This window comes from Eumetopias jubatus, unplaced genomic scaffold (assembly GCF_037043125.1).
Source record: "Eumetopias jubatus isolate StellerSeaLion01/CBP00866 unplaced genomic scaffold, mEumJub1_p1.0 scaffold_11, whole genome shotgun sequence".
In the NCBI taxonomy this organism is placed as follows: domain Eukaryota; kingdom Metazoa; phylum Chordata; class Mammalia; order Carnivora; family Otariidae; genus Eumetopias; species Eumetopias jubatus.
The window spans coordinates 53483029-53497224 of NW_028274817.1; the positions used below are offsets into that span (position 1 = coordinate 53483029).

Sequence of the window (14196 nt, forward strand, 5' to 3'; positions counted from 1 at the left end):
TTTATATCCTGCCACTTTACTGAATTCCTGTATGAGTTGTAGCAGTTTTGGTGTGGAGTCTTTTGCGTTTTCCACATAAAGTATCATATCATCTGCAAAGAGTGAGAGTTTCACTTCTTCTTTGCCAATTTGGATGCCTTTTATTTCTTTTTGTTGTCTGATTGTTGTGGCTAGGATTTCTAATACCAAGTTCAAAAGCTATAGTTATAGTGGACATCCCTGCCGTGTTACTGACCTTAGGGGGAAAGCTCTTAGTTTTTCCCCAATGAGAAGGATATTCACTGTGGGTTTTTCATAGATGGCTTTTATGATATTGATATATGTACCCTTTATCCCTATACTCTGAAGAGTTTGGATCAAGAAAGGATGCTGTACTTTGTCAAATGCTTTTTCTGCATCTATGGAGAGGATCATATTTTTCTTGTTCTTTCTTTTCTTAATGTGTTGTATCACATTGATTTGTGGATGTTGAACCAACCTTGCAGCCCAGGGATAAATTCCACTTGGTTGTGGTGAATAATCCTTGCAATGTACTGTTGGATCCTATTGGCTAGTATTTTGGTGAGAATTTTTGCATCCATGTTCATCAAGGATATTGGTCTGTAATTGTCCTTTTAGATGGGGTCTTTGTCTGGTTTTGGGATCAAGGTAATGGTGGCCTTATAAAACGAGTTTGGAAGTTTTCCTTCCATTTTATTTTTTGGAACAGTTTCAGGAGAATTGGTATTAATTCTTCTTTAAATGTCTGGTAGAATTCCCCTGGGAAGTCATCTGGCCCTGGGCTTTTCTTTTTTGGGAGCTTTTTGATGACTGCCTCAATTTCCTTAGTGGTTATAGGTCTGTTCAGGTTTTCTAATTCTTCCTGGTTCAGTTTTGGTAGTTGATACATCTCTAGGAATGCATCCATTTCTTCCAGATTATCTAATTTGCTGGCTTATAGTTGCTCATAATATGTTCTTATAATCCTTTGTATTTCTTTGGTGTTGGTTGTGATCTCTCCCCTTTCATTCATGATTTTATTTATTTGGGTCATTTCTCTTTTCTTTTTGATAAGTCTGGCCAGGGAGTTATCAATCTTGTTAATTCTTTCAAAGAGCCAGCTCCTAGTTTTTTGATCAGATCTACTGTTCTTTTGGATTCTATTTCATTGATTTTTGCTCTGATCTTTATTATTTCTCTTCTCCTGATGGGTTTAGGATTTATTTACTGTTCTTTCTCGAGCTCCTTTAGGTGTAGGGTTAGGTTGTGTACTTGAGACCTTTCTTGTTTCTTGAGAAAGGCTTGTATTGCTATATACTTTCCTCTTAGGACTGCCTTTGCTGCATCCCAAAGATTTTGAACAGTTGTGTTTTCATTTTCATTAGTTTCCATGAAATTTTTTAATTCTTCTTTAATTTCCTGGTTGACCTATTCATTTTTTAGTAGGATGCTCTTTAGCCTCCATGTATTTGAGTTCTTTCCTAATTTCTTCTTGGGATTGAGTTCTAATTTCAAAGCATTGTGGTCTGAAAATTTGCAGGGAATGATCGCAATCTTTTGGTACCGGTTGAGACCTGATTTGTGAGCTAGGATGTGATCAATGCTGGAGAATGTTCCATGGGCACTAGAGAAGAATGTGTATTCTGTTGCTTTGGGATGAAATGTTCTGAATATATCTGTGAAGTCCATTTGGTTCAGTGTGTCATTTAAAGTCTTTATTTCCTTGTTGATCTTTTGCTTAGATGATCTGTCCATTTCAATCAGAAGGGTGTTAAAGTCCCCCACTATTATTGTATTCTTCTTGATATGTTTCTTTTCTTTTGTTATTAATTGCCTTATATAATGGCTACTCCCATTTTAGGGCCATAGATATTTGCAATTTTTAGATATTCTTGTTGGGTAGACCCTTTAATTAGGTTATAGTGTCCTTCCTCATCTCTTATTATAGTCTTTGTTTTAAAATCTAATTTGTCTGATACAAGGATTGCCACGTCAGCTTTCCTTTGGTGTCCATAAGCATGGTAAATTGTTTTCCACCCCTTCGCTTTCAATCTTGGGGTGTCTTTGGGTCTAAGATGAGTCTCTTGGAAACAGCATATCAATGGGTCTTGGTTTTTTAATCCAATCTGATAGGCTGTGTCTTTTGATTGGGGCATTTAGCCCATTTACATTCAGGGTGACTATGGAAAGATATGAATTTAGTGCCATTGTATTGCCTGTAAGGTGACTGTTACTGTATATTGTCTGTGTTCCTTTCTGGTCTATGTTGCTTTTAGGCTCTCTCTTTGCTTAGAGAACCCCTTTCAGTATTTCCTGTAAGGCTGGTTTTGTGTTTGCAAACTCCTTTAGTTCTTGTTTGTCTTGGAAGCTTTTTATCTCTCCTTCTCTTCTCAATGACAGCCTAGCTGGATATAGTATTCTCGGCTGCATATTTTTCTCGTTTAGTGTTCTGAATATATCATGCCAGTCCTTTCTGGCCTGCCAGGTCTCTGTGGATAGGTCTGTTGCCAATCTAATGTTTCTACCATTACAGGTTACATATCTCTTCTCCCTAGCTGCTTTCAAGAATTTCTCTTTGTCTCTGAGACTCGTAAGTTTTACTATCAGATGTCAGGGTGTTGACCTATTTTTATTGATTTTGAGAAGGGTTCTCTGTGCCTCCTGGATTTTGATACCTGTTTCCTTCCTCAAATTAGGGAAATGCCCTGCTATAATTTGCTCCAATATACCTTCTGCCCCTCTCTCTTCTTCTTCTGGGATCCCAATTAGTCTAATATTGTTTCATCTTATGGTATCACTTATCTTTCAAATTCTACCCTCGTGATCCAGTAGTTGTTTATCTCTCTTTTTCTCAGTTTCTTTATTTTCCATCATTTGGTCTTCTGTATCACTCTCTCTTTGCCTCATTTATCCTAGCATTTAGAGCCTCCATTTTTTATTGCACCTCATTAATAGCCTTTTTGAATTCGACTTGGTTTGATTTTAGTTCTTTTATTTCTCCTGAAAGGGTTTCTCTAATATCTCCCATGCTTTATTCAAGCACAGCTAGTATCTTTTAAAATTGTCATTTTGAACTCTAGTTCCAACATCTTACTAATGTCTATATTGATTAGGTCTTTGGCAGTCGGTACTGCCTCTTGTTCTTTTTTTGACATGATTTTTTCCATCTTGTCATTTTGTCCAGAGGAGAATAAATGAATGAGAGAACAAAATGCTAACAGGGTAACAACGACCCCAGAAAAATATACACTAAACAAATCAGAAGAGACCTGAAACCAGGGGAAAAGAAAGGGAAAGAAAGAGGAAAAGAAAAAAAAGAATATGATTAAATATCAGGCTGGTGCCACACACTAGATTTTGGTTGTATTTTGGTCTGTTAGAAGAAAGTGCCTCCAAAAATTTTAAAGAAAGAAAAGCTTATATATGTACATATAAAATAAGTGTAAATATGGTGGAGGGATGGAATATGCTTGTAACAATAAAAAGTATGAAAGGTTTTATAAAAGGAATTGATAAGATAAGAAGGTTGAAAAAAGAAAGAAAACGATTAAAAAAAAGGAGGAGAGGATGTGATGAGGCAGGAGACTAGAACAAAGAAATACACTAGAGATTGAGGGTATATTTTGGTTTGTTAGAAGAAATTGTACCCCAAAATCTTAAAGAAAGGACAACTTATATATATATATGTGTGTGTGTGTGTGTGTATATATATATATATATATATATATATATATATATACCAAAAATAAGGTTAACTACTATGAAGGGATAGAATATGACTTTAAAAATGAAAAATAAAAGGGATTTTTTTAAAAAAGGAATTGATGTTTGTTGAAAAAGGGAAAAAGAAAAATTCAAAAAAAAAGAAAGTTAAAAAAATTAACTTTGAAAGACTAAAGAATCATGGGAAAAAAAAAAAACACATGAATTCTATGTGCAGTATTCCCCTAGCGCTGGACGTCTGCTGGAGTTCTCTTTGATTGGTAAACTTGGTCTTGGCTGGCTGTTCTTGCTGACCTTCTGGGGGAGGGGCCTGTTGCCGTGGTTCCCAAATGTCTTTGCCAGAGGCGGAATTGCCCTGCCCTTGCTGGGTCAGGCTAAGTAATCCGCTCAGGTTTGCTCTCCAGAGCTTTTGTTCCCTGCAAGCTTTCCATACAGCTTTGGAGGACGAGAGTGAAAATGGTGGCCTCCCAATCTCCACTCAGAAGAGCCAAGAACTCGGGGCCCCACTCCTCAGTGCACCCCCAGAGAAAAGCAGTCAGTCACTCTCGTCTCCCCGGTCTCCAGCCACACTCTGTGCTCACCAGGCCTGTGACCAAGTGTTTCTATCTCTGGCACCCGACCCCATGTGGAGTCTCCAAACCCAGCAGAACCCTGCGGTGCACTCCCGTGCCGCTTCTCCTGGGGGAGGAAGGTGAGTCTCCCCGGCTCTGCCACTTGTTGGGTCCCTGCTGGAAGAGCAGTGGCCCAACTGTGCTGTGGATCACACTTTATTGCAACCCCTAGCCAAGAACCCACTCCTCGGTTCCGTCTCTGCAGCCAGCTTCCCCACTCCAATACCTAGGAGCTCTGCCGCACTCAGGCACCCCCTGTCTTTCTGTGAACCCGAGAGTCCTGAAACCACACTGTCCCCGAGAGGGCTCCAACCCCTGCTTAGCAACTGGAGCGACGTCCCTCAGCGGAGCACTTTTAAAAGTTCAAATTTTGTGCTCCGCTGCTCTATCACTTGCCAGAAACGGCCGACAGAGGTCCCCTCCTCCACCGTCTATCCTCCCAAATATCGCCTCAGTTTCACTTCTCTGCATGTCCTACCTTCTAGAAAGTGGTCGCTTTTCTGTTCAGAGAGTTGTTGCTATTCTTTTCTTCAAACTCCTGTTGAGTTTGTAGGTGTTCAGAATAGTTTGATCCCTATCCAGCTGAACTCCTGAGACCAGACGAAATCCAGGTCTCCTACTCCTCCGCCATCTTGCTCCACACTCCCAAAGTAATTATTGATAGATACGTATTTATTGTCATTTTAGTATGTTTTGTGGTTGTTTCTGACATTTTGTTTTTATCTTTTCTTTTCTTTCTGTCTTTCATGTTTTGCTGATTTGTTTAAAATTTATTTATTTATTTATTTATTTGAGAGAGAGAGTGAGAGCACACACAAGTTGGGGAGGGACAGAGGGAAAGAGCCCTCAGTCAGACTCCCTGCTGAGTGTGGAGTCCAACACAGGGCTTGATCCCACAACACATGAGATCATGACCTTACCTGAAACCAAGAGTTGAACGCTTAACTGACTGAGCCACCCAGGCATCCTTTGCTGACTTCTTTTAGGGAGATATTTGGATTTGTTTCTCTTTCTTCTTTGTATATTTCTTAGTGGTTTTGATATATAGTTGCCATTAGGTTGGTATATAACCTCTTCTGCATGTAGTAGTTGCTAAATGATGGACTTTTAAGTGTGTATCCATTCTTACTCTTCTTTTCACAATGATTTAGATATTTGGTGACCTTTTTTTACATCCTTTTATCTCGTAAATTTCTTGACTGATTTTTTTTTTAAAGATGGGGGTGGGGTAGGGGGTGAGGGAGAGAGAGAATCTTAAGCAGGCTCCACATCCAGTGTGGAACCCAACATGGGGCTCAATCTCACAACCCTAAGATCATGGTCTGAGTTAAAATCAAGAATCAGACACTTAACCCACTGAACCACCCAGGCACCCCAAATTGACTGATTTTTTTTACATAAATATTCATTTCTACTGCTTTTGTGTTTCCTATCTTCATACTATCACTTTTGGTCTCTCTTTTGCTTTCACAGAGTCCCCTTTAATATTTCTTGCAGGGCTGGTTCAGTGGTTAAAATCTCTTTTCTTTTTATTTGTTTGGGTAGCTCTTTATCTCTCCTTCTATTCTGAATGATAGCTTTGCTGGATAAAGTATTCTTGGCTGCAGATTTTTCTCATTCAGTACTTTGACTATATTGTGCCACTCCCCTCTGGCTTGGAAAGTTTCTGCTGAAAAATCCCCTGCTAGCTCTATGGGTTTTCCCTTGTATATTATTACTGTCTTCTTTTGTCTTGCTGCTTTAAAAATTGTCTCTTTATTACTGTATTTTGTTAATTTAGTTACAATATATTTTGGTGTGTGTCTGTTCTTGTTGATTTTGATGGAGGTTCTCTGTTCCTCCTGGAGCTTTTATATATATATATATATATATTTCTTTCCCCAGATGAGGGAATTTTTCAACTCTTATCTCTTCAAATAAATTCTCTGCCTCCTTTCCTGTCATTTCTTCTGAGACTCCTTTAATATGATTGTTATTATGTTTGATGGAGTCACTGAGTTCCCTAAATCTATTCTTTTTCTGCATAGATAATTCTCTTTTCTCTTTTGTCTAGCTTGGTTACTTCCCATTACTCTGTCTTCTAGGTCACTAGTTTGTTCCTCTACTTCTTTTAGTGTACTGTTTAGTCCATCAGGCACGTTTCTGATTTAGCTTATTGATCCTTTTATCTCTGTTATGCTGTTCCTTATCTCTGTGTTAAAATTCTCACTCATGTCTTCCATTCTTTCCTCAAGTCCAGAAAGTGCCCTTATGATTAATGCTTTAAATTCTCTATCAGGCATGTTACTAATATCTGTTTCACTTAGATCTCTGGCCATTCCATCTTGTTCTTTCATTTGGGATGTATTTATTTCTCTGTGTCCTCCTATTGTCTGCCTTTCTGTGTCTGTTTCTGTATGTTAGGAAAGTCAGCTATGTCTTCTGCTCTTGAAAGTAGTGATGTTATGAAGAAGAGGTCCTGGACTGCCCTGCAGTGCAGTGTCCCTTGTTCACCAGAACATAGCCTTTTAAGAGAGTATCCTAAATGTGTTGCTTACACCCTACTGTTTTGTATAAGTCAGTTTTCCTTTCAGTGTATTCATCTGCACTGACCATCTGCCCGTTGTGGGCTGTGCTTGCTATCTGTGCTGTTAGTGGGAACAAGTCAGGCCAGCACTGAGGGATTGTGTTCACTGAGGAATTTGGCAACAATGTGGCAGTTTTAGCAAAATTTGTACTGGGCCACCAGTCTTATGCCAGATCCCCTGATGCATTGAGGCAGCTGGGGTCTGTGTACCAGGGAAGCCAGAGTAACAAGGCTGGGTACAGAAGTTGTCAATGGCTGGACAAGGCCAGGCACACAATGGTGACTGTAGGCCCATGGCTGGGCATAGTGCAGCAGATGGGTGCCTCACAATTGTTGGGTGAAGTGCATGGCAGCAGCAATGTACCTAGTGGCTGGATATGCCATGCAGCAGCATATTTCTATTTTAAATGTTTAATTATTTTAAGCCTAAATGTTCTTAGAATTCTATTTTTTCTTTTGTATGACAGAAATGGGTAAAGTAAAAGAAAAAACTTTAACACTCTAAAGGTTGATGAAATCTTGGGGCGCCTCAGTGGCTCAGTTGGTTAAGCAACGGCCTTCGGCTCAGGTCATGATCCTGGAGTCCCGGGATCGAGTTCCCCATTGGGCTCCCTGCTCAGCAGGGAGTCTGCTTCTCCCTCTGACCCTCCCCCCTCTCATGTGATCTCTCTCTCTCATTCTTTCTCTCAAATAAATAAATAAAATCTTAGAAAAAAAAGGTTGATGAAATTTTAAACATATTTTATTACTTTAAGCTCAAATTTTAGAAGAAGAGTATATTTATTTTCTTAAGGAATCTCTACATCTAATGTGGATCTTGAACTCACAACCTTGACATCAAGAGTTGCATATTCTACTGATTAAGCCAGCCAGGCAACCCCTAAGCTCAAATTTTAAACACTAAATCAGCTGTAACAGTTTCAGATAGATTGACTTCATATGTGAAATGACTATATCCAATGAAGAGGTTTTTAAAAATGCAGATGACATAACTATTGCAATTGAAGACAATTATAACACTGATTAAACTAAGTTTGTTTCCCCCTTCGTTTAGGATCTTCTCTGAAAATTAACTGACTTATGGCTGGTAAACTGAAGATTGATTTGAATCTCTTTAGAAATATTCTATTTCACCATTTCTATTCCAAAGAAACATGAATGTTACCTATGATATGTCAGATTATAATATGTCAGCAGATTCCTGGAAATTTCGTAGTTACTCTTTTCTCTCCAACTTACAAATAGTGTGAGATAGCAATGCATTCTCTCTTTAAGAGAAAAAAATAACACAGACATTCTGACTTAATATGTATGAACCATTCAGAAATCTCTGAAGTTTAATATAGTAGACCTTTGATATATTTCTATGTGTCTCAGAACATAGTCTGAATTATAATATCAGAATAGTGTTTTACAAAGGAAAGTTAAAACAATTATCATATGATTTCACTGATATGAAGAATTTGAGAAACAAGAGAGACGATCATAAGGGAAGGGAGGGAAAAATGAAACAAGAAGAAACCAGAGAGGGAGACAAACCATAAGAGACTCTTAATCTCAGGAAACAAACTGAGGGGTGCTGGAGAGGAGGGGGGTGGGGGGGATGGGGTGGCTGGGTAATGGACATTGAGGAGGGTATGTGTTATGGTGAGCACTGTGAATTGCGTAAGACTGATGAATTACAGAACTGTACCCCTGAAACAAATAATACATTATATGTTAATTAAAAAAAGAAATTAAAAAAAAGAAAAGAAAAAGCATTTTTAACTCTCCTCAAATTATGTTTCACCTTATCTTACCTGTAAATAAGTAGATATGAACATAGGGCCATATATAGATTACTGTATTAAGAATAGTCCCAAAGGGATCACATGGTATCCAGACCTATCAGTTAATACTATATCATGATATATAAAATTCCAAGCAGTACAAAGTCACATTCTGTTCTCTACTAGGTCTACATTCTTCTGTGTCTCCATAAAAACTTTTGAAAAGTCAAAGACTTACCTGTTAAGAGTATAGTAGAATCCCAGCAGCAACCAATAATGCTGTTTATGATTTAGATTTCTATTTATGTTTTTATCAAATTAGCTAAGTTTAAAGAGCAGGGTCTGTTGAAACTAATAATTTGTTGGAGTTATGTTTAGGGAAAGCTCTGGGACATAGGCTTTGGCCCTCATACCAAAGGCTAAAGCCAGGCGATTGCAAATGTGAAATTTAAAAATTCAAAAAGTTTCCAAATGGAATGAGACAGGATGTTTTATTAAGCTTGTCTTCTGAAAGAGAAATAATTGGATTCAGTTCGCTTGTTTCTTCTTTAACATAAAAATAACATTTAATATTCTTGGCAAAAGACTCAAGAAATGGATACCATAATTTTATTATCTAATCAGCAGATTTTTATCAACCTGGGAACTGTATTTTAAAGGAGTATTAATATGTCCCTTCTTTTCACTACATCTATATCTTTGGGGTAAATACCTAGTAGAGCAATTGTTGGGTCATAGGGTAGCTTTATTTTGAACATCTTGAGGAACCTCCATACTGTTTTCCAAAGTGGCCGTACCAGCTTGCATTCCCACCAACAGTGTAAAAGGGGCACATACACCCCAATGTTCAAAGCAGCAATGTCCACAATAGCCAAACTGTGGAAGGAGCCAAGATGCCCTTCAAAAGAGGAATGAATAAAGAAGATGTGGTACATATATACAATGGGATATTATTCAGCCATCAGAAAGGATGAATACCCACCATTTGCATTGACATGGATGGAACTGGAGGGGATTATGCTAAATGAAATAAGTCAAGCAGAGAAAGACAATCATCATCTGGTTTCACTCATATGTGGAACATAAGGAATAGCACAGAGGACCACAGGAGAAGTGAGGGAAAACTGAATGGGAAGAAATCAGAGAGGGAGACAAACCATGAGAGACTATGGCCTCCGGGAAATAAACTGAGGGTTTCATAAGGGAGGGGGATAGGGGGATGGGATAGCCGGGTGATGGGTATTAAGGAGGGCACATGTTGTGATGAGCGCTGGTGTTATATGCAACTAATGAATCGTTAAACACTACATCAAAAACTAATGATGTAGTATACGTTGAACATAATAAAAATAAATAAATAAATAAAATAAACTTAAAATTAAAAAAGGAGCATTAATAAATACTTCTAGCAAATTTTGGGGAAAATCTTATTCATAGATGTATTTCTATGTTTTTGTGAACTTAAAAGGAATTTTCAGTACTGTGTACTATTTTGGGCAATTCATTAGCAGAAAAGAAAGCAGATTCAGAATGCAATGCATTTCAAAATATGAAATGGGAACTGTGTAAAATAATTTGATTGCTTAAGGACAGCATTTATTTCCTCTAACAGCTTACATTTCTATTTGTGGTGTTATGGACTAAAAGTGCATGGTTTATTAGTTTCTACTTCATATCATAAAATCCATAATTACGTACTGTTTCAGAGTTATAGAGTTTCTTCTTGAACAATCAAAGTACCTTATCATCTGTGTTAGAAGAGATTATTTTGTTATGGCAAATTTTGATCTGCTATTTTTCATTTGTTTTTAATCAAAGCACACACATGTGCTATGTTAAAAATATCATTAGTATGCCATATTAAGGTAATAGGGATTCATTTAAAGTGAAATAGTGTGCTTCTTGCACTTTTAATAAGTTTCTTTATTATACAACATAATAAAGGCCATATATGAAAAACCCACAGATATTATCATCCTCAATGGTGAAAAAATGTTTTTAATTAAAAAATGCCTGTGGTTATTATCTCTACTAAAAATGAAAAATAAAACCAAAAAAATAATTCATATGAATTATAAAAATAATTTATATGTACTTAAATAACATAAAATGAAGTGGCTGGTTATATACATATGTATACATATCTCTATGTATATAAAAATAAAAGATCCTATCTATGCCTAAAGAAAATGAGTATTTTTTAAATTTCCTAATAACTTTCAAAGTAGATATGATCACACAGTTCATATATTATAAACCGCTGCATATATACCTTCCATATAATTCTGTATTTTTACCTTTAAAAATTGTTAATACTCATATTGATATTAAATGCCCAGTGTCATTATAGCTCCAATTGTTTGACTAACTAACACAATAAGTCCATTTATCCTGCAGGACTAGACAAGTATCACTTACAGGATTCAGGATCAGAGTTGCCATCCCCTTCAGTGCGGTTATTGGGTGCAGTATGATCAAAGTACTGTTCCTGAGAATAGCCAAGGGGCAGGGCATGGGATGTGCTGGGAATCTCCACATCATTGTCTCCCAGTCCACCATCACTGCTGTTTTCCTGAAAGCCTTCTGGTAAGTGAAATGTGACATGCCGCTGGGACTGAAAGGAAGAAAAAAATTTATAGGGTTTCATTCTGATCTGAATAATTGCCTAATGTGTCCAATTTAGAAAATGCATTTTTTCTGATATCTAGTGAAGTAGCATTAACATGATCTTGAGTTGTAAAAACTGTCAGGTTTTATGAAGAGTCAGCCTTGTGTTCAAACCTGCTTCACCTGGCAGTAGATTTGCTTTTATTATTTCTTTAAACAGGGTACATCCAAATACACAAAAGTCAGCTTATTCTAAATTAAGAAGCTGTCAGCCTTTTTAGACATTTGAGCATATTGGAAAGTCTGATCAGTATTCAAAAATGGATTTATTATTATTTATTTGACAATAATACATTTGTTGGAAAATAAGTATGGATAAATATAACAAAATTTTATTGCTATAGCTATAAGATTCTGGTGGACTGAAACAGTAAATAATAGCACAAATGTATTCAATCATGTAGGTTTAGAAAACTAAAAGTACAAATCATCTTTTTCAAGAATTTTAGAGGCAAAATTCTGTACTGGAATTAAGTAATTAATTTCTTTGAAGATTTTATTTTATTTTAGAGAGACACAGAGAGAGAGAGAACATGAGCTGGAAGAACAGAGGGAGAGAGAATCTCAAGCAGACGCCATTCTGAGTATGGAGCCCAACATGGGGTTCAATCTCATGATCCTGAGATCATTACCTGAGATAAAACCAAGAGTTGGATGCTTAACTGATTGTGCCACCCAGGTGCCCCTGTATTAGAATTAATTTAAACAGATTCTACCCTCTACAAAATATAGTTACGTGGTATGGATAACAGTTGATGGTGATTATAAAAGCAAACTATACATATTTTATGGTAATTACAGCAGCATATATATGTCCAAATATGAAGATGAAGCATTTGTTTCCAAAACAAAAGATTCATGACATCCAGTGATGGTGTTAACTCCACTCAACCAGATGTAGTGGTATTTTTGTTTGCAACATTCCCATATGTAATGGCTAATCTCCAAAGATAGCCATCTTAATGGACCTCATCTCTTAGTATTAAGACTCTTTTGTATTTCTCTACCACACTGAATATGGGTAGGCCCTGAATAACCAAACCTTGAAGTTTCCACCTTGTTCCATTGGAATACTCACTCTGGAGAAAATCAGCTGTATTGAAAGAAGTATGACTACTGGGAGACTTCCATACTGTGAGGAAGCTCAAGCTGGCCATGTGGAAAGACTGCATAGAAAGAAAGTACAATACCCAAAAAGGCCTAAGTGTTCCAGCTACTCTAGTTCAGGTGCCAGATATGTATGTGAAGAATTCATTCTGGACATTACAGCTCATAGCCTTATATGAGCCATCCCAGCCATCTCCAGACATTTGAACCACCCCAGAGGCACCAGTCATTGTGGAGCAGAGATAATCTCTTCTGTGACTGACCCAAATTCCTGACCTTAACAAATGTAAAGTATAATTGGTTTTTGCTTTATGCTCCAAAGATTAGGGACAGTTTGCTATATAACAATAGATGAATACAAATAACTAACTACTAGGAGTATGAAAGATACAATTTAGAGATAATTATTTAAGAAATTTAGACATAATAAAATCACATGCAATTAGATACTAAGAATTTTCATGATAGAATGAGTATACTTTCATAAATTTAGTCTTGGCTGTCAGTCATTTTTTTTTCAAATGGAGATATGAAAACATTTGAAGACCATTACTATAGAATGAATGTTTGTGTGTCCTAAAAACTCATATGTTGAAACCTAATCCCCAACATGGTTGTATTTGGAGATGGGACTTTTAGGAGATGATTAGATCATGAGAGTGAGGCCCTCATATACGAGGTTAGTGTCCTTATAAAAGCAGCCCCAGGGGAGTTTAAAGATGGCAGAGTAGTAGGGGAACCCTGAACTTGCTTCGTCCTTCAAATACAACTAAATCAACCTTCAACTATTTTGAACAACTCAGAAGAAAATTGGAGGAGAAGAGAAAAAATCTGCACATTTGGAATGAGAGAATTCAGCAAAGGCGAGGTATGGAACCCTGAATTGGGGGACTGGGAAGCCATTCAGCAAGGAAGAGGAAGACGTTTGGCTCCCAGAGTAATATCAGGGATGGGATGGTGTGCACACTGAGTAGTGACTTTTCAGGGATTGGGATGCCCCAAGCCTCCCTGCCAGGGGATGGGAGTGGGAGTGTACATTACAGGCCCTTTAAAACTTAGAGTTTTGAATCCCAGCCACTGGCCAGATATAAAATACAGGAGATCTGTGTCTTTGGATATGTGGATGACCTGGACACAGACAGGTTAGGGCAGGGAAATGACAAAGGCCCAGGTCACAGGAGATTCCTAGCTTTTCTAAGAGGGCCTCCTGAGCAGCAGATGATGGGAGTTCTGGTCACCAGGGACAAGAAAGCGAGGTGACACCATATTCTACTTCTTCCACCACCCCTTCCTTCTCCCACCCACCAGCACAGACTCCAGAGAGAAACACAGCACCTGGAGTAGAAGCTGGATTCTCCTACACTAGACCCCACCCCCTCACTTAGCAAGAACATCATTACAAGAGCAAGTCAGCTTTTAAGCCAACACAGCAGGGTTCTCCCTCAGAAGACCAACACAAACCCCAGCATATACCAAGTCTACTGATTAATAAAAGCTCCAAAACATCAGGTTCTGACTCAACTTCACAAACAAATCAAAGTATACTTACTGAAAGAACCACACACTCCTGACCACAAGCAAGGAGGAACTCTGTAGAGTAAGGACCAATGGGAAAGAGCAACCAAAGCACAATAGCAGAGTGTACACAGCATACACCAGAATCATTTCCTGAAGTTATTGTTGTTGCTGTTGATATTATGATTACTGTTTCTCTTTTTTGTTATTATTATTTTTCTTTCTCTTTCTTTCCTCCTTTCTTTTTTGGACAAAATGA

At 37.6% G+C, this 14196-nt stretch overlaps 1 protein-coding gene across 1 annotated transcript in view; it reads right to left on the bottom strand.

Annotated features, from left to right (window-relative positions):
• Positions 1-14196, bottom strand: part of PCDH11X (protocadherin 11 X-linked) — a 570208-nt gene that overhangs the window by 270848 nt on the left and 285164 nt on the right. Inside the window, 1 exon segment of the mRNA XM_028101529.2 lies at positions 11067-11262. Coding sequence (XP_027957330.2) covers positions 11067-11262 — 196 coding nt within the window.